This window comes from Crocodylus siamensis, chromosome 14 (genome assembly GCF_052110815.1).
Source record: "Crocodylus siamensis isolate JL-2025a chromosome 14, ASM5211081v1, whole genome shotgun sequence".
NCBI lineage: Eukaryota > Metazoa > Chordata > Crocodylia > Crocodylidae > Crocodylus > Crocodylus siamensis.
The window spans coordinates 15,610,795-15,635,845 of record NC_143408.1 but is presented as its reverse complement, the minus strand read 5'-3'; the positions used below and the strand labels follow the sequence as shown (position 1 = coordinate 15,635,845).

At 47.2% G+C, this 25,051-nt stretch overlaps 1 protein-coding gene across 1 annotated transcript in view; it reads right to left on the bottom strand.

Annotated features, from left to right (window-relative positions):
- Positions 1–895: 895 nt before the first annotated feature.
- Positions 896–25,051, bottom strand: part of DCPS (decapping enzyme, scavenger) — a 71,119-nt gene continuing 46,963 nt past the window's right edge. The window contains exons 3-6 of the mRNA XM_090027261.1: positions 23,147–23,292; positions 15,543–15,656; positions 7,731–7,841; positions 896–1,342 (exon numbers count right to left, since the gene is read on the bottom strand). Of these exons, the coding sequence (XP_089883387.1) occupies positions 1,076–1,342; positions 7,731–7,841; positions 15,543–15,656; positions 23,147–23,292 (638 nt within the window). The 3' untranslated portion in view covers positions 896–1,075. The remainder of the gene's footprint in view (positions 1,343–7,730; positions 7,842–15,542; positions 15,657–23,146; positions 23,293–25,051) is intronic.

The following is a 25,051-nucleotide window of genomic DNA, read 5'->3' as shown; positions in this document are numbered from 1 at the left end:
TGAAGACAGATGGCACCAGCAGGATTCTCGCAATCTCAATTCTTGCCAGACACCTAACATAGTAGAAAAGTCACAACAGCACGCCAAGATGTCTCCAGGGGTGATTACAATACCTGAGTAGAAAGGAGGAGGGTATAGGGGAGGAGGAGCCCCACAAACATCATGCCAATGTTGTTGCACCTAGACTCTCAGGGAACCATGATCATCACCTCCAAGCAAGTGAAGGTTGACCCACTGGAAACAACAAAGTTGTAGTGGGTGAATAGGCCCAGATGTGACATGACCCCAGAGGGTGGGACATGCCTGTGGTCTGTCAGCAACTGCATCAGGCGTGAGCCTGTCACACATAGCCTGTGAAGTTTTAAGTGGTCTGTGTCAAGGAAAATGCTTTACACTGTACACACAGATGGACAGACACATATGCCTCCCACCTTTAGTATAAAGTATCAGATATTCTTTACCTCTGTATATCCTTAATCCAGGGCTGCTGAAGAAATCCAAGCGGGGTTAAGTCACAGAACAGCCTGAAAAGTGGGTTTTGTTTTGCAGGTGACTAATCAGCTGCCTCCTTGGTGGCAGGTCTAGGTCAGGGATCATAAGATAGTCTGCAGATCATATGGTCCTTACATAAGCAACCAAAAAGAAGCTCACTTGGGAGAGACTTTGGGTGAAGGGAAAGGACCGACTTTATCAATCTGGCTTATGTTGCACTACCTTGGTTTTGAGAAATAAATTTTATTCTAAGTAAAACCTGAAATTCTGCCACTGTTGACAGGTTTACTGATACTCTTGCCTATAAGTTGATTCAATGGCTAGGTTTGCTGGAGGTGGTGGTTGCTGTGGGTGATGTTTTCCATTGAACATAGAAGACAGGATTAAACATGACACACTGATAAAAAGTCTAATAACCAATTTTTATTGATAAAAAATGGAGGGAGAAGTTGTGGGAATGCAATCCCAATTCTTACAAAACCCAAGTTAAAAAAAAAAAAATTTACTAAAACCCCCACACATGTCAATGACAGACATATCCATATAAAAAGGGATTTTACCAGCCCACATTCAGTCTCTGAAATCAAGCTCTTCCTGCCTCTTGGAATTTCTTCAGCAAGGGTTCATCTGCCCGAAGAGCAAAGGTTAGTGCCTGCTTTTGGTAGTACTGGGGATCAAGCTCCAGATTGTCAATCACATCTGTCAGGAGGTGGGCTCTCTCCACCGAGATGCCAGGCGCGTCGTAGCTCAGAGCAGAGAAATGCACATGCAAGTGATAGTAGGAGGGCTGGTAATGCAGGTATATCCTCAGCTGAGTACCAGCCACCCCAAAGCGCTTCAATATGGCTTCCTGGGAAAGGAAGAAGGGAAGGAATTTAATCTGCAACTCAGCCTAGCCTCTTGCGACAGCGAATGAAAAAAAAAAAAAAAAAAAAAATCAAGCAACATTACTATAATTCCTTTCAGCTATAGATCCCAAAACATTCAGGACAGAAATTCCAGACTGCAGGAAAGAGTCAGTGAAATGAAGTCACTGCTAGGGTGGAACACAGTAGCTGAGTACATCGAAGTATTATGCTGTATATTAGTTTAGCATAGGAAATGCAAATCCCAAACCCAGATGAGACTGCAAAGGGCAAAGAGTGATATTTAAGTAGTAAATTGCAAATACTCAACTGGAATTTAGCCGGGACAGGAAGGATTAATTGCTGTGCTTTACAAGAAGTGCCATGGGACCTTTAAAATGACCAGAAGGGGTCAGGGCCCCAGTTTCAAGTCTTGCCTGTGAATGACGAAATGAAGGTTTCGTTACACGTTAAAGGAGTTTATGCTCTTCAATGTTTTCACATATTTTTTCCTTTCTCAAACTCTTCCAGAAGGCAGCTGAAGGACAGGGGCATGCAGTACCAGATGTGCTGGCTGACAATCTGCCCAGCTGTAAACGCACTGCGCTCAGTGCCTGTGAGAATGCTAACCCCGAGCAGAGAAAGAGGCCACCTGCACACTTAAGATTTATGAGTCAGGCAGAGGCAGAGACAGACACCCAAAGCTTTTCTCAGCTAAGTCCTGTCCAAGAGCTAGTCACCAGCCAAGCACATTGGTCAGCAGGTATGCGTCTGCAGAAGAAGTTAAGTGGGTGGAGATCGATGTTCGGTTCAGACATACCATGCAATGAAACCATCAAGGAAATGGCTATAGAAGCAGACAGAGGGAAAAGCTTGCTTCAGCAAAACAGTATTTCCAAGAGCAGACGTCGAGTCCGTAATGTTGTCTGAGTGGCTGAGCCATTATCCAGTGTTTAAAGCACAAGGCTGAGATGCAGCAGGTGTAAAGGGAGGGATGGGGCCTGTCATGGGGAAAAGCACCTCAGTACGATGACACACAGACGGGATAAAAAGAAAAAGTAGGTCACTTACAAGCTCGCTGAGCCCAAGGCTCCTGTAGCAGAGAGATGGGGAAGTTCTAGCCAGCAGCACACTACCAGCAAACCTGCCCCACCATTACTCTGCTGGCATATCCACCGTAGCCATTTTGCTTTTCCTAGACATAGTCCTGCTTCATCAAAAAGCTCAGCCCATCAGCCCAATGGACTGAAATACCTCAGAGGCAGGAAGGAAAGCAGCACGGCTCAACACCTTCTCAGGACAAGAAGGGAGGTAATTACAGACTCAGTTCTGATCTCAATACAGACAACGGAAATCTGGAGCCGCTCCAGCACTCTCAGGTTTAGACCAGCCCAGCCAAAGCCAGGATCTGGCTCATTACGAGCAAGGGCTGCTTCTGTCTGCTCTCCATGCCTGCGCAGCAAGTCCTCCTGGACAGGACGCTAGATAACGCGCACACGCAGCCCCTCAGCCGTGCCTTCTCCTAGTTTTTGTTGTTTTCCGTTCTAGTCTTCTTGCTTCATTTTGCTCAGCGAGTTACAGGAGCCTGTTAGCAGCCAGCATAATTAAAGCTATAAACAGCAACAGTGAGCTTGTCAGGGCCCTTCCAGCAGGGCGGCTGTTTGGGAACACTGCAATCCCTCACCTAATCTCTTAATTAATCTCTGCCTTCCTCGGAGCAATAACTTTCAGAATTTCTAGAGCAATGAAGGGGAAAACCTGCCACCCTGCTTTGATCTGAACTGCCTGGTAGTGAGCATACCGTACCGCACCTGCAAGGGGCAAGACATGGCCAGAAGGTTACAAAGCAGGACATTAATACAGGGGACAAGCGTCCATGCAGGAAAGCAGCAGCCCCTCAGCTCCACTAGGCAGTTTCTACAGCAAGTTTCTACTTGCTTCCCTGGCTCACTGCATGAGGAGAGAGCTGCATTCTCTTCACTTGCAGCCCCCTGCTCTGTCCATTGCCACTGGGCTCCCCTCCCCACAGCCCTAAATCCTGCAGCCCTCTCCCCGCCCCAGCTCAGCTGTCCTGTGTGGCAGCAACTGTCTCCGCTGGTGGCCCACTCAGCCGTGCAGGGGTGTGCCGTGCCCAGCCAAGCTCTGCTCTCAGTGTCGGCACTTGAAGCCATGACGGTTTTAGCTGGAACAAAACCGAAGACGAGCTTCAGACGGCCCAGGCCAAAAGCAGTTTCCATGAAGGAGTCACTGGCTTTCCAAAGGACTGGTGAAGCACTCGCTTGGCTCCAACTAAAAAACTTGGTTCCAAGGCAGACTGTGTGCTCAGACTTTGAGCTCTCAGCCCAGACGCCAAGAGGAAAAGGCTGTTTTCTTCTAACAGTGTCAGATTCTGTTCCAAAGGGATGGGCAATACTGCAGCCTGGGCTACATCCTCCCTTAGCATGGCCAGTCCAGCCAACAAACTGACAGGGGTGCTCAATCCCTGGCCAGCAGGCCAAATCTGGCCTGTGGCCCCACATCATTTGGCCCATGCGGCTCCCCATGGGTCTGGAAACTTGACAGTGGGAGAGCAGTGGCACTACCAAATTTCTGGACCTGTGGGGAGCCAATGTGAGTGGGGGTGTTGCTGGGCTCCAGGACCCAAGGCCAGCAGGCAAGGGCAGTGGGGGGCACCAGGCCCCAATCACAGTGCACTGGGGCAGGAGTGGACAGGAGTGCCAGGCCCCCAGGACTCAATCCTGGTGAGAGGTGGTGATGCTGGGCCCCCGGGGACCAAACCCAGTGTATGGGAGTTGTGCTGGGCCCCAGGGCCCACTTAAGGTGCTTGGGGCAGGGAGGGAGTGGGGCCAGGCCCCAAAGCCTGATCCTGGTGCATGGGGCTCAACCTAGCCCACAGGTCAGTCCTAGCGCACTTATCTGGCCTGTGAAGCCAGAAGGTTGAGCACCACTGACTTGGATGTTTGCACAAAATAACAACATGGGCAGCTGGACGGAGAGAAGAAGGACACTGCTACTGTAGACCACAGCTGGAATCTAGTGTCCCTCTGGATACCACTGAAGCAGACCACCCCAGCACAAACCTTTTCTTAGACCCAGTTCCAGAGCTGGAGAAGAGCATATTGCTCTTCTTGGGCCACCTTGCGTTTCAGACAGGAGTAACGAAAAGGGGGAATCTAAATTGGAGCCCAAGGGAAAAACCATTCAGGTAGAAAAATGGGATGTGCCTTAACATCAGGGAGACCCTTAGCACAAGCACAGATGGAAAAAGCCTCACTTTTGAAAACTGATGCTGCAATGTATGGACGGATGGGCCATAGCCAGATCTGCTAGAGTTGTGACCCTGTCAAACTGCATGAACAAAGGGGAGTCAGTGGTTAGATAAGAGACTCCAGGACACAGGGTTAGAGCATTTCACTTTGTCCTCTAAAGCAAAGTGAACCAAGGCCCCAGTAGGAGAAGATATGTGGTGCTACACTGCAGGAGGTGTCTGACAAGAGGACAACACATGACTGGAGCCCTAAGCTGCTTGTGATCATGAAAGATCCTGCAACTCCAGCCACAGAAGAAGAGAATGCAACTCTGCCACTCGTGACACAAATGTCAACATCAAAAATTGTATTTTGCTACCTCAAGTTCATCTGGATTCCACATCTCCTCCTGCCTCAGTTGTTGCAGGTAGGTCTCAGGTGCTACCCTACAGGAATGTGTTTCCAGGGGTGAAGTGATCTTCCTCCTGCATCCTGGAAGGCTCAGAGGTTTAGTTCATTGTGTGCAGAAATGAAGATATTGTTTCAGAAAAAAATTGTTAAAGCTGGAGTGAGAGAATGGGCCACTTCTGGGATCTGAGGTAAGTTAAGGGATCACGTCATGCCCCACCCCAGCTTATACTTCCCTTTGGCTGCGGCTCAGGCCTGGGTTCTTCCCAAGAGCAAGAGGCAGGATAGTGCAAGACAAAGAGTATGGAAGTTCAGACAGCTCATGCAGGGCAGTCCCAGAGCTGGAGAGCCTTTAAGCAGTGATTCTCAACCAGGGTGCCCACAGCACCCTAGGGTACCTTGAGATCCTTTTAAGCATACTGCGGGATGCCACAAAATGTCAGCACTGGTAGGTTTACAAATATGATCTATAAGATAAACCCAGAGATTTCAAATAGACCACAACTATGGATTTCGTTTTGAGCACTCTGAAATAGAAAATCTGTTTTACTATTTTTTCTGTAGGCAAAAAAAAAAAAAAAAAAAAAAAGTGAAAAATAAGAGCAGGAATTTTCTAAGGGGTGCCTCAAGTCTAAACAGGTCAAGAATAACTGCTTTAGCACCTAGTTCTGACTCAAGACATGAAACCAGGCTGGAGAAAGAATCCAGACTTCTCCTTCATGTCCTATGAGAGTAGGTTAATTGGGGAGGAGAGGAAATCAGGAAATGCTTTCCATGGCCCTATGCAGACTTGCTGCTTTCCTAGGCAGAGAGCCCTTGCTGTTGCCTGATGCAGTTCAAAGGGCTCCTATCATTCATCTGGCCTCCAGTGCATAAAAATGCAAGTATGATGCAGGATGTAGGGTCCTCTTTTCACTTACTAATTTCTCTCTCTGTGCACACAAGTAGCACCAGGTAGTTAATAAACAGACCCGTAATGGGTGCGCAGAAGGGCTAATGCTGTGTACAGAATGACAAGAGATGTATGTCATTAACATCTACCTAAATCCTTTCATCCCCTGAAAGCCTCATAAACACCTCTCCTCCCCGCATTGGAACTGCAACCCCCTGGAGTGGGCGAGAACATGCCAGGCAGAGAGGATTCTTTCAGATTAAGCCTAAACCTTTTTCATTCACGGTCCCCTAAAAAATTTTGAAAAGAGGTGTGGGCCCCTTTGAATTGTAAGTGTGGGTATCACATACTTCTGATTGATCATAGTCATCTTTCATGGACCCCTTAGACCAGGGTGGGCAATACTTTTGGCTGGAGGGCCACTTATCGAGTTTTGGTGAGCTCCTGGGGGCTGCAAGGGTAACCCTGGCCCTTGACAGATGCCCCGCTCCCTGGTTGCCATCTTGGGAATGCAAGTCTTGTCCCTAACCCCTGACTTTTGCCACCAGAAGTCCCTCCCTTTGTCCCTGGAAGTACTCCATTTGGGAAGGACTTGACTCCATAGCATGGAGCTCCCTGCTGTTCCCCGTGACCTTCAGATAACACCGAGCTGCACTGGGCTGCTGGCTCCATTGCACGGGGCTCCCTCCAGAGGCACGCGGCTTGGGCGGAGAACCTGGGAATTGTACGTGAGCCCCATGAGATGGAGCCAGGCAGACCCCATTCCTCCACTGGCCCAGGCTCCACACTCCTGCCGTCCTGCCCTGGGCCCCCGCTGGCCCTGGTGCTAAGCTCCCATCCAGTTGCTGCTTTTCTCCTGTCTGCTGTCACCATCACTCACCCACCTGGTGCTCCCACCTCATCACCACCACATTCCCCACCCCTGCCTGCCACTGCTGATGCCCTTCCCCTGCCACTTGCCTAACTTCTCACTCATTCGCTGTCCCCCCACTCTTTACACTTGCTGCCAATCTCCCCTCCCCCCCACCTGCCAGCATCACCACTACTTCCCCTGCCTGCTGCTGCTGCTGACCTACCTGTGGGGCCAGGACCAGGGTCAGGGCTGTCCCGTGGGCAAGGGTGGGAGTGCACCGTGTGCTGCCCCCACGGGAATGAGCGGGGCTCAGCCTCATGTAAGAACAACAGGGGCAGCCCGGGGCTGGCCAGGATGGTTACAGTGAATTAGTAGGCACCCACCCATGGGCCAGATGAAATTGCCTGGTGGACTAGATTTGGCCCATGGGCCATATTTTGCCCACCCCTACCTTGGACACAGTCTGCGAATCCCCAGGGGTCCATGGACCACAAGTCAAAAACCATCGCTGTAAACCATTTCCTCTATTTTGTGTTTTCACGTTGGTCCAGCTGCTGGCCGTCACGGTGCAGCAGTCAGTGACATTATGGGCAGCAGCTGCTCACATGCAAAGTCACTTTTCATTTTGTCAATGAAGTCTGACCGCAGAGAAATCATTACAGTTAAGTTACTGTCCCCAGGAGGATAGGTGGGGTCTACAAAGTAGGATGCCTGCCAGTATGTAAGGACTTGGGTACAAGACATTCAGGACAAAGCCCCCATGCAAAGATGCTGAATCCCCCTTGCTGTAATCCACAAGTCCCCCAGTCTGCTGCACGAGCAAATGGCTCTCGTGACAACAGGGCAGACTTCCTGCTGGAAAGCCAACAGGAGCAGCAAATTTGGCAGCTGCTCCCTGCTGACAGAAATTAAGGCAATCTGTAAATTGATCTTGTATCAGTACAGTGAGACTTTGAGGGTTGCTCAGGTACCACAGACATCATAGCACCTACCTTTCCTTCCTGCAAGATGTTCTTTAGCAAAGGCAGATGCTCAGAGGTGAGGTCCCGCAGTGATTTTATCTCCCGTCGGTGGCTGATGGCTATCAAATACAGGTCATCTAGCTGCAGAGACAGGGCATTAGAAAGGCTCAAATTCAAAGGTGCAAGAAGCAGTTTGGAGAGACCAGACCTTAGAGTTTCATAGAAACAACTATGCTAAAGGGGCTGTAAATGGAGCCCTGACCCACATGGATGCAGACTATCATCATCATCTATCATCTCCTGGCACCTAGATTTGGTTATAGCACACCTCTGGAATAAATAAATACATGGAGTCCAGGCTTCTTTCCTGTCCCACCACAAAACCACTGGGGAACAATTTTCTACTGAATGGAGTTCTCCCACAATTTAACCATTTCCCAAAATAGGAGAATTCCCTTCTTTCCATTCCCCCCACAACTAAGTGCATTTGCAAATATGTTTTTCATCATTCTACAAGCTTTAAAGACCCCTTTAGGACAGTAAATGAAGCACCTGAATAAAATCAACATGATGCTGTTGTAGGATCAACTCTTTACTAATACAGTTCCTTTCCTCTTTCTTCACTTGCTACATATTCCTCCAGCTTTCAGTATTATTCTTTTCTTTTGTCAATATGTTTAAATGAATTAGCAGACTAAGCCAACTTTCAGAATAACATGTTACGCTTAGAGCATCTTTTACATATCCCAAAGACAGTTTTTAAAATCCTGTTATCAAGTCCCATAATACCCCCATGAGTTAGACCGGGGGCACTTAAACCTGGTGTTCAGTCCCATGCCATCCAGCCCAGAAATTTGGCAGTGAGTGAACAGTAAAATGCCTCTCCCACCACCAAATTTCCAGACCTGTGGGAAGTCTCTGTGTGCTGGATTAGGTGCCCAATCCCAGCATGCAGGACTGGGCAAAGGCAGTGATGGGGCCCCAGGGCCCAAATCCTGGCATGCTGGGGCAGAAGGCAGCAGTGCCAGGCCCCTGGGAGACCAATCCTGAAAGGCAGGGTTGGTGCCAGGCCCCTGGGAACCAAAACCAGCGTGTGGGGGTGGTATGGCCTCCAGGGCCCACTTCATATGCTCAGGGCAGGGTGTCAGGTGCCAGGGCCTGATCCTGGCCCACAAGGCTTGATCCAGCCAGTGTACTGGCCCTGCTCCTCTTTTCTGGCCTACGTGGCCAAAAGGTTGAGCACTGAGTTAGACAAAGTATCATCACTCCCATTTTACTGACAGGTAAACTGAGGCACAAATTGCAGAATTTGGAAGAAAAGTCAAGAAACTAGATTCCTAAATATTTTCTAACACCTTTAAGTGGTTGCCTTCCTGCAGGACAAGAGAGCAGTTTATCTTCCTACACGGGTGTTAAGGGGATTTTCTAAGAATTCAGAAGGGCAAAAGCATAAACTTTAGATTTTAGAATGAAAAGTTCTATTTCTGTGCGGCATTACAAATACACAGGGACAGCCTCCAATCCCTCTGGTTCCATAAATAACTAGCCCTTTTCTTAGGAGCTAGTCAGACAACTGGCAATACCAACACAGTGAGAAATTCAGGTAGACTTCTGGCATCTCACAAAACACTTAATTCATTAAATGTTTGACAAACGTAAAAAAATCATTACACGTTTATATATATATATATATATATATATATATATATTTTGGCTAGGTAGTACATGGAGGTCCCATAAAAGGACCTTCCATGCACTAAAGGTCCCTCTGCAGATTGCTTTTCTGAAGGGCTGGCCTAATGATGAAATCACATTATGAAGATGTGATACAGCAGCACATGGATGCATACCAGCTATTGATAATTGTTGATATAGCCGTAGGTCCCAGAAGGGCAGCCTTGCAAACCCTACTGATTGTGTATGTATTTTGCTCTCTGATAGCAAAGCTTTGCAGAAGGTTGCTTTAATAAGCCCATTATCTTGGTTTTCCTCTGCTTCTGGAACAGACTTCTGACTTTATATTAACATTCCCTTCTTGCAGTTCTGCAGCTTGTGCCATCCATGTATCATGTTTTGCTTTCAAAAGGTACAGTCAATGTGCGCAGAAAACAAGTAATTGAGACCAAACACATGCTTGCACATTTAAAAGCAAGACTGTCTATTCTGAAACAGCTGGGAAGATGGCTCCCAGGACGCCTGTTCAAACACTCAAATGCACAGTGCTTTCAATTACATCTTTTGGCTTCCAAGGAACAAACTGATTTTCATAACCTAACCCTGTCATCCTCAGACTGGCCCAGTTAGCACTGTGGGTGCCCTCCACAGCTCCTGAAGAAGACAGCAAATTATTGTGTCTTATTAAAATCACCCTGGGCTCCCTATCAGTGCGTGACTGCAGAAGAAAAGCAAATATCCCTCTTCTTAGAGGAACATCTGTACATGGCTGTTTGAAATAAATAAGCCAGTTGCTAAAAAAAAAGGCTGGGGGTGATGTAATGAAAAGCATTTTGGGCAACGCCTCAGGGCTCCCATGGGCTTGAGATGGAAATGAACACTCAAGGAAGGACAAAAATGGACTTTTTGTCACATGTTTAACTAAAACTCATTCCTCTGTGTGGTCCAAGCACACAAACAGCTACTGTATTTCCCGGATATTGCTTTTCTCCCACTAAGTTCGGCCTGGCAAGGATCCTCCTCATCCAAACCTCAGCAGCTGAAAGGGATGATCAGAGATGCTTCCTGTCCTGAACTGGATGCCTGGGATTTCCCACATGATGTTGGTGGGCTGGAACAGATGCTGAGCTACAATTTCAGTCTGAAAATGAGGATCATGCAGTTGGAGAAAAGTTAGTCACTGGACATGTGTAACGAATCAGTGATGGTAGGGAAGGAGTAATCATACTTTACACAGCACACCATCCACCAGATTCCCAGTTAGCATAAATTGGTGTAGCTGGCCCCACTAAATCAATGGATTTATGCCATTCACACGACCTAAGCTACAAACCTCAGACTTTCTATTTGTCAGCCTGTGTCAAACATAAATGTCTTAACCCTAAAATCTGTTTTTTATTCACACTGGGTGCATCTACACAAGACACTTAATGTGCAGAAGACTAATTCTACTGCGCATTACAGTGGCGGGCAAAGCCTGTGCTAATGTGCAGTAGAGTTAGTCTAATGCACAGTAGCATCATAAAAAAACCTGTTCATCTGTGCTAAAGTGCAGTAGTGTAGATTACAGTGCATTAATGAAGGTGTAGACATGCCCAGTGAAGCATGAGGGCTTATAAACCATGCAAGCCTCCAGCCACTAGGGAGAGATTGATCTTCACAGCTGGGCAGGCCAAAGGGCAATGGACACTTCTGGTTACCCCAGAAGTCTCATTACTTGCACATGCCTTTGAGAAGGTTACCTAGCATGAAGCTTCAGATGTTCCTCTCATACCCAGCATGCAACATTACAGATGGCTCTCCCCAGAGGAAGCCTGAAAATAGTTGCCCTCTCATCCTTTCTGTAGGTTGGATGGGTGGGAGGTGAGGAGGAGGAAGGTGTGGGTGATGCAGATCCAACACTTGTCAGCAGCTTTGGTGACCTCAATATTTTGAGAACAAACACGAACAATGATTTCAAAGTGTAAACAAGCAAACAATTCTTCCTGCAGCCTCAAATAATTAAAAAGGTCCAAAAATTGTGCATCATCCTCAACTGAAGCGCTAAGTTACTGGAACACAATTCTACTGAGCAGGCTTCCAAGTCCTAGTCTCAGAGACTTTTTGACAGTCCTACTGGGAGCCCTGTGTAGCTTCTTTACTTTAATTTGGTAGCCTAGGCCTCTGAGATAGAGTTTATCATCTTTTTACACTCTTAACTTCAGCAATTTCCCTTCTCCCAAATGCACATCCCTGAACTCCCCACAAAGCAGGTGACCCAACGAATGTCATTCTGCTCTTCTGGGGGCAGAATCTCTCCAGTCTACGAGTCAGATGTGCAACCTGCTGAATGGCAGAGATCAGATATCACACAAAGGCTTGGAACAAATGCATTGCAACTCTAGTGCTTTCTTTTCTCCTCCTCCACTCCTGTTCCTGAGGGGACATCTTTAGTAAAACAGTGTTTTTGCAAATAAGAATAAATATTCCATTTGTACACTGCCGCACGTTTTATAGGGCACTCTGCACTTCTAAACCAGCTTCCATTCAAGGAGCTCAAGGCAGCTTGTGAACTTAATCTGATTAAGTTTCACAATATCCACTGCAAGGGAGATGAGAATTATCCTCATCTTACTGAGGTGAAAAAGGAGACAGAAGAAGAAGGAACTTGCTCAAGGTCACACAGGGAGCCAGCGGAAGGAAAAAAACAGAACCCCAGAGGCCCTGAGTAGACCCCCTTTCATCCTGACCCCGGGGACAGCTCATGCACAAGGCATATTTGTCTTTCTGCCAGGCCATTCTGTTCCTAGTGGTTAAAGGGAGCCATGCCCGAGCAGAAGCAGGCTGACAACAATCTCACCATTAGGGTTACCATAGTTCTAGGATCAAAAAAGAGGACTCCTGTGGGGGTGGGGAGAGGGGGACTGGGGTAAAGGGAGGAGAGGGAAGGGGTATATGATTGTGGAGGGGGCAGTGATATGCCCATGCCCTGCTTCTGCCCCTCACTCCCAACCCACAGCCGCCTGCCCCTGCAGCTCGCTGGCCCATGTGCAGAGCACATGACCCCCGACATCCAGTCACCTTGCCTGCTCCTCCCAGTCCCAAGCAACCAAGCTGCTAGTGCCTGGGAAAGCAGAGGCAAAGCAAAAAAACAGGACATTTGCTTGCATTTTAAAAACCTGCCAGGACTGGACAGGGGAGCAAAAAAGAGGACACATCTGGGAAAATCCCAGACGTATGGTAACCCTGGCCACCATGACACTCGGAGGCAGACAGTGAAATGGGCCAAGCTGTCCAGCGGCAAGTCTGCGCTTGCGAGGGAGAAGGAAAAGCTCCACCGCAAGCCAGGAAAAAGGCTGTAGCAAGGTGTGAGCACTCTCAGAGCTGACCCTAAAATACAGGCTATCATAATAAGCTGAGCAGCTGGGAAGAGAGCCCAAGGGAGGGGAACCTTGAGGAAGCCAGGGAGTGGCAAGATAAAGATGTCAACCTCAATGGCCACTGATAACTACGGAGCCAAGGATAGATGTGTATGCCCTTTCTGAGGCCTTCTCACACAAGCAGCCTGCCAAGGAGAACCAGCTTGGGATGTAAAGGACCATAAATCCTGAACAATCGCCATCTAGAAGATCGGTTCTAAGGGTCTTTAGTCTCTGTGTAGCCTTAACAACTCATTAGGAAAGCAGTACTGACTGGTTTTTACATCTCTGGAGCTGCCCATTACCAATTTCCAAACATGTGGGCTGCCATGCAGAAAGGGTACCATAGAGCCAGCCCTGAGCTTTCTAACGACTCCTTCCCTCCTTAGCATCATGAAAGAGCAGGGGGCTGAAGAAAGAATGTGTTTTTAAAAGATTATTTTCCAAAGGCAGTAGAGCCCTGGGAAGAGAGCAGCAATAACATCTGCCAGGACTTAGGGTGGAATAGCAAAGCTCCCATAGGCTTGGTTCTAGCTCTTCCATCTCCGGTGCTACTGGAATCACGCAACACAGTTTTAGAGCTAGTAGCTGAGTTTTCCAACCTTCCCACAAAACATTCTTCATCAAAAAATGTTAACATGAAAGCATTTTGCAGTGATATTTGTTCATCTTTATCCTCAGCTTACATATGAAGAAAATAGAGAAAGAGTAGGGGCGATTCACCCAAGGCTTCACAGAAATTCAGTGGCAAAGCTAGGAGCAGGTTTTCATGACACCCATAACTGCTAGGGGTGCACCGATAAAGATTTTTTGGGCCAATATGGATGGCTGATTATTAACCAGCCATATCGTCCGATACTGATCCGACTGCCGATATGCAGCCTGGCAGCTTGGAGAGCAATGTGCAGCTGGTAAATCTGTTGGGGGGAAGGAGGGGAGGGGCATGGGGGTGCAGATCAAGGCCACCATAAGGGAGAGAGTGGGGCTGGGGCAGGGGCAGGTGCTGCACAGCTGGGGCAGACTATGGGACAGAGCTGCAGTTCATCCAGAGGGGCATGGGGGGCAGCTTTCACCACTGCATGCACTCTCGGGGGAGTCATGGGGGGTATGTGCCCCCTGGATCTGTGCATGGGGCAAGGGCAGACTTCCTGCTGTGGGCTGGGGCCAGAGGCTGAGCCAGCCTCTTCCTGGAGGGTGGGTTGGGCCATGGCTGGGCTTGGGGCAGGTGGCAACAGTGCTGGGAGGGGGGGGCTATGGGAGGACTACAACAACCCCAAAATTTGCTGTAGCCCTCACTCCCAGCATCGCCACCTGCCTGAGCATAGCCTAGGCCCAGGCAAGCCCCTTCACTGAGAAGAGTTCAGTGCAGACACCAGCCCCAAGTATGCAGCAACAGCTCGCCCTCAGTCCACGCAGATCCGGAAGGCATGTGCCCCCCATGCCGCCCCTAGGATGCTTGCAGCTGTAGAAGCCACCCCCACCCCTGCCCCGCATGAGCTGTGGCTCTGTCCCCTGCCCCATGCCAGTTGTGCAGCACCTGCCCCTGCCCCAGCCACACTCCCTCCCTTGATCTGCCCCCCCACATCCCTTCCCCCAACAGACTTACCAGCCGGACACTGTTCTGCAGGCTGCTGGCCGCACTCCTGGCCACATGCATGCTGCGGCTGCATACACGTATGTGACATTTATCAGCAACATTATTGGCTACATCAGCCAAAAAAAGCCGATTACTGATAATGTCGTTTTCCTTTTATCAATGCCAATATGATACGGACCAATGTATCGGTGCACCTCTAATAACTGCAGCATCATGCTTTAACCAAAAGTTACAAGGTTATTTTACAGCTTTAACTCAAAATGCTCTCAAGAGACAAATGGGTTGTTTTCAGTTCTCTTCTAAATGCTTTAGCAAGCAGAAAGATGAAAAGTTTTCCTCACTTTTGCCTGGATAAATGTTCAGAGGACCAGAAACCCCTGGTGAAATACCATCTCTGTTGACTTCAGTGAAACTGGGGTTGCATCCTTGGCATCTGTTTTGAGCTCTGAGGATTTAATCTCTATTTTCTTGGTTGCAAGCCTTGTGATTTCCACCTCAATAGTACCGAATAAAGCAACTGGGTATGTGGGTGGGGGAGAGGGAGGAAATGCTATTAAAAAAAACTCTACTAAATATAGTATTACAGACCGGATGGAAATCTATGGACTTCCGGATATGAAAAAAGGGCAGCCACTCTAGTAAAGCTGCCTACAAGGTGATAATATGAAGACAGCTTTAAGGCAAGTGACGCACAGTTAAACATTTGAAGGAGAAGGAAAATTAATTGGGTCAATTAAAAAGGACAGTGTGTTTGATTTATGCCTAAAAGTTTTAGGTTTACAAAAATGAGGTTTTACAAAAATTTAAAACAACAGAAATTCATCCAGGACAAACATGTAATTTTGTCTGGTTTTAAACATGACCTGGCAGTATCAGCACCAAGGTAGGAGAGCTGGAAAATAAACTTGGCTAGTAAGTCACTAACAAAATTGGAACCAACCAGTCCATCTGCTGTGTCCATGCTTAATAAACTGTAAGAAGCGTTACACTTCTACTAATGGTGTGTACCCAAACTGAGTGCTCATGGGGAAAAAGGTTAATCCAATTTTTCAAACTTTTGGTTGTAAGTGTCTCAAGAGTTGTTATTAACGTAAAAATATTACTTCTTTCGTGTTACTTTAAAGTAAGTGGTGTCACTTTTAAGACAAAGAATCAAGTGAGTGGCTAACCAACCTGTTTTTGATTCCATTTAAAATCTGGAATGAGAACAAAGCCATTGCAAGGATCAGGGTTTTCATGGATTATCCGATCAGCCTCAGCCTTCTTCTCCAGGATATTATATACCCACTGAAAGAGAAAAACCCAATCATTAAAAGCAGCAAAAAACCAAAATACTGCACCTTTACACTAACCTCTTCAATTACTTCCAATCTACCACTAGTGGAAAATACAGGAACTATACTTGGATTTATAAAGAGCTAAATTATTTTATGGTCGGCAACATTTGCAGTCAATTATCTGTAAAATAATCAAATATTATGCTCCAGAGTATCGTGATCATCACAGGTGAAAAATACCTTCCTGACCCCATTTATAGCACTGCACAATTGGCTGGCTGAATTAAGAGAGAATTTTTCTTTCCTTTGATGTGCTAAGTATTGGCCGCAGCTGGAGATGGGATATTGAAGTTAGATGGTCTAATCCAGTACAGCAGTTGCTACATTCAGGTGTAACAGAATCCATAAAGAATTATCCCTGGCAGGACCCATCTGTCCTGTGAAACAGACACTGCTGAAACGTGGCTGTTCAATAAGGCTGGGTAGCAAGCTCCCCAAAGGTATTAAATCTGACTACAGTCTTTGTAACAGTGGGACTATATAAATATGAATATAACTTGAGCACACCTCAACATAAATCACTATTAACAAGAGTGCCAGTCACCAGGAAACATATCACATGGTACAACATGGCTGGCTCTTGCCAGTCTAGCTATCCAAAGTTATCTGATAACCAGGTTAAAAACAATCAAGGGTGCTTGCAGGCATACCCCTCCACAACAGTGTTTTATATTAAACTCGGCATGTTATTGCACTGACGCACGTGCCCAGAACAGGCAGCACGCTACTTCAACCCAGTTCACCTGACAGATCTGGTGCTTTAGCAGGGGTTTGTTGGTGCTTTTATCTAATAGTTGATTAAATCAGCTTTACCTAAAAGTGTCAAAAAGCCCTGCTGAAGCAACTGATCTTTACAGATGCTCCAGAGCCAGGCTGAAGTAATACGCTGCTTCTTCCAGTAAAGAGCGTTTTGGGTTTGTTTGTTTTAAACATCTCCAACCAGCCAAAGTGCATAAGCCCTAGCTTTAAACAAGTTTGTTCACAGACTCAATCAAACAGTTGTAACCCATTCTGTCTCCCTTCATGTGAAGCAGCCATGCGATAAGTAGGGCTAGTTTCGCGGGGAAGAACAGACTCCTTTAACATAGGGAACCTGTGATCAATGTTTTATGCTGCATCCATTCCCATTAATTCCACTTTAAGGACCTTTGCAGTCTGGCACTTGGACACTTCCTCTGGGTGACTTGATACCCTTCATAAAACTTAACATGGAAAAAGAGCTTTAAATGGATGGACACTGGGCCCAGGAGCTTTAAATGGATGGAAACTGGGACACTGGGCTCATCACAGCACGGGACACTTGCACACAATGGGACTCTACTCTTGGGAGCTGACACAGGTGAAGACACAGGGGCCCACCACTGTTTTAGGCCTTCTAAAGCTACACGCAGAGTGCATGGCAGGATGGCACCTTAGAGGCATGAGCTTTCATAGGCAACAGCATCTGACAACTCTGTCAGCATCTGATGAAGTGGTTGTTGCCTAGGAAAGCTCATATCTCTCTGAATCAGTTAGTTTCTAAGGTGCCACCCTGCCCTGCCTTCTGCCTAACTTTGGACTAACAGTTAACTACCACTCAGCAGTCACAGGAAATTTAGCATGTGGAGACAGATGGCACCTGCCTGAGCTCTGGCAGGCAAACTGCACCTCAATAAGCCAGGGGGTTAATTCCACAGTCAGAATATTCTGAGTGTATTTGCAAAATGTTGCTCCACAGCTGTCAGAGCACCCATGTCTTTTTTTTATTTCCCAAGGACACATCTCAGATACCAGAAGAGATGATAACCTATGTCTTAAAATGCCTTTCAGACAGGATTACAGACCACCTGGTAGGGCATGGGCACATGAAGAGGTTATCTCTAGGCAAGGCAGAGAGTAACTTTACAGCTGGCTCTGCAACTAAGACCTAGGTACCTGCTCTTCCCTAGCAGTAAATGTGAGGTAGATTATCCCACCTTCGTAGACAGGTAAGGCACCTTGCATATACTGTGAATAAGAGCGTGCATTATGTTCACAGCTTAAACCCTCAGCAATCTTCTAAGCAGAAATCAAGGCACTGCCTGCACTTTATAAAAGGAGGAACTGAGAAGTCAGCACCACATATGCAAAGCACTCTAGTCTGGACCCTCCAACCTGCTTTAACCACAGCAAGTCAATGGCAGACCTGACTACAGAAGCCAGTAATCTCAACAACCCCCAGTCACCAGTTCTAACAGTCACCCTGTAGGTTAGAGCAGTGGCGAGCCAGTCCTATCCTGCTGCTGCACTATGCTCTTTCAATCACTCCGCCACCTGCCTACAGTACTCTGATGCAATGGTGAGACAGACCTGTTAGATCAAGCCCTTTCACTGCTGATAAATCAGTATGACAGAAGACATTGGCCTTCAGATACTGGGCCCTTCCCACTGTAAGTGTCAAGCCACACTGCCTTTAGAGCAAGCTAGGTACTGCTCACGTGCATTGCAGAACTGAGGATGATGGATAGAGTGCTGCCTGCTTGCTGGGGGGCTTTCTAAGGTAACTTTTTAAAACCACTACACTATGTTCTCCTGGTAAAGCTTCCTGGGTTCAAGCTTATAAATCTCCCAGAGCCTCAGATGAAGAGCAAAGGATTTTGTTATATTTGGAGCCTTTTACTTAGAAACCTAGAGGGTTTCTAAGCTGTCAAGGGAAGCTAGATCAGTTCCCCATCACTGATGTCCAAGATGACATCCCAAAGAATTTAAAGGCCTCAATTTTAGGAATACCACTGGCTTAGGTTTCAAATAAGTTGCTGCAAATATTTCCTGGGAGACTCTGGCGATTAACTTCAAGTAGAAGGTGCTTTACCGTCTGTCCCATTTCTCTGTCTCATTTCAAGACTTGTTTCTATCACTTTGAAAATGCAAATATTTCCTCCCAGTCAATGTCCTACCATATTTGGAACCAGGCTGGTTCCACCTGACCTAGAAAGGAACTGTACTTAGCTGTATTAGTCTGAAGTCACGTAGAAGGCAAGGTGTGTGTATATCTAATAAATATATCTGTACAGATGCATCTATTTAGCTATATATTTTGGTTAGTCTGTAAGTTGCAAATCTACCCTACCTTCTACAACAAGGGAATCCTACATGCTTTTAAATTAAAGAACCTTCTGTCTGAAAGGATGGAGACCGAGGTAGAGAACAGGGTGTCCTTTGCAAGATGGACATTAAGGTTTTCTTCACCCTTCCCTCCCTTCTGCTCTACTGATTTCAAGAAGAGGAAACAGAGAAAGAGGGACTAGAACATCAAAAGCTCAGAGGGGTCGGGTATATCAGAAGACTTTGCTGGTGGATGTCTCCTAGCTTATCCAAAACAGACACCTCTGATGGCCTTTGTTAATATGCTTTCCTAGGTGGATGACTACAAATTCTAGCAGGCCACGCAGAGGTGCATACTGAAATACATAGAGAGGGCTATTCTAGTAACTTGCAGAGGAAGCTGCCAAGACCACGAGCCCTATAGTCTTCAGAGCAAAGACATGGAAAAAATGTTTGAGTAGGCTGCTGTCATTTTCTAGAGCAAATACTATTTTTGCTTTTTCACAGCTAATAAATGCCTCTTGTATGTTATTGGTGCTGAAGCCTGACTGCTGGCAGGAGAGCAACAAAAAATGGAGCAAATAAAAGGATACAAGTGTGGGGAGTAATTGAAAGCAGACTGCAGCCTGCAAAGTGGCCTCCATCACTAGATGCAGAAAACATGTTGAGCAATCAGAAAAACAAACAGCAAACTCTATCCTTAACTGCTTCAGCACTGCCTTGGGTAGCAGATAAGTGGAGGCAAATGCCCTTGGCTGCTCTGAGTAATAAGTACATCAGTACTAGACCTCTGATATTGCAATGGGGCAGAAGCACCTTCAAGAAATGCATGTTATTTCTAACTGCCTCAGGAAAGCCTCAGCTCCAGTCACATGGCAGAACATGCACCACCCTTATTAGGGACCCACAGGAACCACCCTTATCAGGGTCCAGAGGCAACACCATGAAACAGAGCACATGGAACTGTAGCAAACAACAGTGAAGAGGGCTGGGAACCGTTTGAATTGTACGCCAGTTTTAATTTTTATAACAGCTGGTGTACAGATTAGCCACGTCAATAATTATCATTTCTAATGTGCTGTGTACCAATCTATGGAAACATTAACTGAACTATTGAGACAGCAGTATATTTTCTGAATAATTTTGCTCCTCCTTTTGTGCAAGACTTGGTCCCAACAGACAAGAGAAATATTCCCTACCCTGCAAAGTGGGGAAATATGACAATGAGTGGAGTTGTTCAGTCAGCTGGCACATAAGAAAGGAGACAAATCTACTCCCCCTGGCAAAAGAAGTCTAATACAATTTTGGCAAAACCAAAACCATCCAAAGCAGAGGGTTTATGGACAATCAGGACAGCATTCATCTTCTTTAGTGACTGACTAAATCCCAGTCCAGGACAGTTTTCCATATGGAATATTCAAATTGCAAATTAGAAACTGAAGCAATTTAGGAATGAGAGGAATCATAATTGTATCACATCTTTCTTGCCGAAGGGTTGAAAAAACTTTACAGAAATTATACCACTAGCCTGCAACAGCCCCTCTCCCACGCGGTGTGGAGGGCAACAGCAACACTGTATGGGGCAAGCTGTCCAACAGGAATCTGTGCAGAGACCTGGATAAGTCATTACAGCAAGCCCAGATTTTCATAATGAAAGCTTTGCAAGGTCACAGAATCCAGCCAGAGCTTGCAGGTGCTGCTTATGGGCTCATCTAAAAGATTCTGGCAACAAACTGCAGAGAACTTATCTGTACGGTAGTTCACTCTGTTCCAGTCATGGATTAAGACCCCAATCATACTACAAACCATACAAACTTTGAACATGGACTATTTCTACCCCAAAGGGCCTGCAAGCTGAGTAGAAGACAAGTAACAGGTAAATACAGACAAATGGGGGTACCAATAAGACATAACTGATTAGCATGACTAGCAGTGAAGTATTTTTGGGAGGCACCCCAGGAAAGGAAGACTTAATGAGGGACTTGGAAGAGGACAACAAAATGGCCCTTCATATGTTTCCAAAGAGCCCCTGCCATGTCTGAAGGGCAGCATGGGAGAAGGCATGAAAACCTTGTTTGAAAATTCACTGAACAGACAATGAAGGCTGGTATTACTGGCAAAGACATGAGTTTGTCTTGAGCGATAAGAAGCAATAGATAGATGGGGACAGGCTGGGAAATGGCTTTGGAAGCCAAGGCAAGGTGTTTGTATTTGGTATGATGGAGAAGGGGAAAGCCGGTGGATAAAGGCAAAGGAAGGGATGACAGGGCAAAGGCAATGACTAAAGAAAATTGATATTACAGCAGCATTTTGGATGGATAGAGACTTGGGCAAGAGACTGGCTTTGTCAGCACCTGAGAGGAGGGTGCTCTATAACTGAGATGCAAAAGGAGGAAGTCTCACCAAGGATTTCTATCTGTCTGCATGGATGACAAAAGCTATTCCTTAATCTTAAGCAGGAAGAATCAGAAATTACACATAACCTGAGTGTGAGGTTCTAAAATCAGGGGTCAGCAACCCCTGGCATGTCTGCCGAATATGGCACATAAGGCCAGTTTGCTCAGCACGATACCGCCAGCCTGGGCTCTAGGCAGCTGCTGCTAGCCAGGAACCCAGACTGCTTCTAACTGGTGGCTGGGGGGCTGCAAGCAGGCACCATGACTGGCAGCAGCTACCCCAGAGCCTGGGTCAGCTGCAGCCGTGAGGCTGCAAATGGCCTTGTGTGCCATGCTCAGCAAACATGCCCGGCTCTGGCCCCCGGGGAGGCAGCAAGTACTGGTGATGTTCCCCATCATGCTGCCCTCCCTGCCACTTCTGCAGAGCAGCATGTGAAACCCGGTGTGGCAGGGCAGAGTGGGGAGGTGCATGAAAGCTGCCTGCCTCTGAGCTCCACGCTGCCCTAGCCACACTTGCAGGACCCTTGCAGGATGGGGCAGCAGCGAGGGGCACAACCTGCACTGCTGCCTGTGCTACCCTCGTGCATACAGGGGACCTGGGTCCCTGGCCCATCATGCACAAACTATCACTGAATTGATGTTTGCAAACAAGGCTGCTCAAGAAGAAGGTACGGAGGAAAAAGAGGAAGGGGCCGAAGCGAGAGATATGGAAAACACAAAAAACAATAAGCGGGAGTGATTAGAGATGCAGGACAAGAACCAGGAAACAACTAAGTCAGGAAGAGTGGGAGGAAGTGCACAGAGGCAGATAAGTCAATTTACTGAAGCTGAGAACACTTGGATTTAAACTTTTGATGACGGCCATCTGATATGAGAGAACTCCCCATGAATAATCAGTACAAGGTGAGGAAGATGGCAGAGTGCCAGAGCCCTGCTTCTGTACCTAAAGCTCCTGAAAATCCAGAGCTTCATATAGATTTCTTGGTTAACAATCTTTTGTTTTCTGGTTGGCTGGACAAACATGATGGAACAGCTGTAACATTAACTTAATCTCACTGTAACTGCACAGTTTTAAACAACTCTACATGATCCTTTCAGCACAGCTAGGAACATGGCAAGAAAGAAGAGAGGTTGTTGGGAGAGGGGCTGTGCATATACATAAATTTCATTAGACAGAAGGCAGGGTAGATTTGCACCTTTTTAGCTAATCTAAAGTGCAACCCTACACTGCCATCTGTCTGACTTTAGAATAACAAGGCGATCTACCTCTCTCTCTTCAAATCAGGGACAACTACCAGAGCAAGAACACCCTACTTATGTTTTTGTTTGGACTGGTAGGATTTTCCAATCTTTGAAGAGCTCATGAGCAGAAACCTGCACTTCAAACTTCTGTGAGTACCAAATTTCTTCCTCTGTTAAAGCCAGTTGCTCCAAGTCTGTTCAAATGCAACAGCCAGTTTCACACAACACAAAGCTTAGAGTGCTAGGCCACTGTCAAAAAAGGCTCTTTTTACCTCTCAGTCCAGATGGAACAGTGAAATGTAGATCAGGGGTGTCAAATTCATCTGGTCCCACATGCAGTATCGGGACTAGAGCACTCCTTGTGGGCCCAGCCAGGATGCACCTCTGGCCATGGGGGGAAACAACAGCTGCATTAACACCCACAGATGCTTGAGAGGCTGTGTTGGCTCACGGTACTGCAGGCGTTAACATTGCTGCTTACCTCACTGCTAATGAAAGTCCTCAGTGGGGATCCATACCTGAGATTTTGGCAGCAGGGTGGAACAATGGTGGCATTAACCCAGGCAGTTACCTTTGCTGCTGCACTGGCTCGGGGAACAGAAGGGGTTAATACTGGCTGCCACTGAAATCCCAAGCCCTCCAGGAGTTACACAGGCCAGGGGACACTGCTCTATAGGCTGCATGCTTGAAACTCCTGCTCTAGAAGAGACTGAGATGCATTAAGGATGAGTAACCATACCTGGATGCTGAAGCTCTGGGACTGGATAAAGGGCAGCGTAATGTTCTTGTAATCTTCCCCAGTCTCACGGATGAGATGCACTTCTTGGCGCAGATATTTCTGAAGGTGTTTCTCTGTGGCAGGGTATATCACTGTGGTTTTTATCTCTGGAAATAAACATGTTTTCTGTGTTATAATCAGAGATTAAATCAAAGTTACCTCCCTCTGTCACTGATAAATTGTTTCTCACTTTTAATCAGCATCATGCTAATAGATTTCAGAAGTTACCTCTAAAGAAGTAGGTGAATTTGCATAAAAATCAAAGGAAAACTTCATACCCTAGAGCTCATATTGCTTCTTTGCAGCAAGAAAGGCTCATGCAGCTGCAGATGCTAAAAGTAATCAGCTGATAAAATATCAGAAGGAATGATTCCGGTTAAGGGTGGAATGGAACATGCCAGTGAAAGTATTTTTTTCACACTTGCTTTCCAGCAGCTCTGACAGCAACAGCCTGGTCTGTCTCCAAGGGAACAGCTCTCAAATGGTCACCAATTAGAAGGATAAATACAAAGATGCTGAACAAAAAACAGATGTGCCAAAAGGAAAACAAAGCCAAGTCCCAAAAGACATGGATACACACCCAGCTGATGGCCTGTACAAGCTCATTTTTCCTTCAAGATAGACTGAGCTTGGGTGTTTCCTAGTAAAAACACACATAGGAAACCCTGGAGGTGAAAAGACCAGTTGTGCAAGAGATGGGGTGGAGAGAGGTTACAGTAGCAGAATGTGATTACAGCAGGGTGGGCAAAATATGGCTTATGAAGGGATTTTGTATGGCCCATGGAGAGACCCTTGGTCCCACCCAGCCCAGGTCAGGACACCTGACAGTGCTAGATATGTCCACCAAGAAACAGGCAACTGCTAGCTTTTGAGCTCCAGCTCCAGCACCAAGGTGGCTGCTCCTGCTGGCCTGTCCCAGCACCTGGAGGGAGCATTGGTGCCCGACGGTCTGCAGGGCAGGACCCTGTGTCAGGCACTTCAGGACAGGAGCTCAGTGGCAACTAGCTGCATTTGCAGAACTGCTGCTCCCAGTCGCCCAGACTGCACAGAGTCTCTAGCATGGCCCCCATTGTGCAGCTCCCACCCAGCACTTTCCACCTGATGTGCCCCGCGTAGCCATGCCGGGCCTGCTCTCTCCCTCCCCATGGCCCAGGGCCTCAGCTACTCCCCACCTGGGTGGCTGCTCTGCTGCCTCCCGAGTCCAAACCTGAAGCCAAGCTCCCATTTCCACTCAGCCCTTTGTTGCCATCCCCGGCTCTATCCAGCTGTGTTCAGGGCTACTGCTTAAGTCTCTCACCTGGCGCTGTTCAGACTAGGCTAATGCTCAGCTGCACACAGCACTGGGAGTCGAGGCATCCACAGAAAGAGCAGAGGCCCTGCTGGGATTGCAGAGCTGGGGGGAGCCCTTGCATTCCACTAGCTTTGGGGGGGGACCCTTCACCTCCCAATGCCTGGTCCCATCAGCCACAAGGCCACCACTTAGGGCTCCTATACACATGGAGGGAGCCTACTCAGACGCAAGCAGATCGAGTCTGCTGGAATGAGAAAATTAGCACGCTCCAGCAGACTCTAGTGTCACGTGCAAGAGCATTCCTACACAGCAAAATGGCAGCAGGGCACTTTGAACTAAAGCTCATTGAACGTTGACTAAAGTTCAAAGTGCCCTGCTCCCATTTTTTCAGCATGGGGACGCTGGTACGCGTGACGACTGGGCACTTTTAATTAGCATGGCTCACTAATTCTCTACTCAGCACTGGTGAGACCACAGCTAGAGTACTGCATCCAGTTCTGGGCACCATGCTTTAACAAGGACATGGACAAGCTTGAGAGAGTCCAAAGTCGACCACCTGTATGATCAGTCTTAAA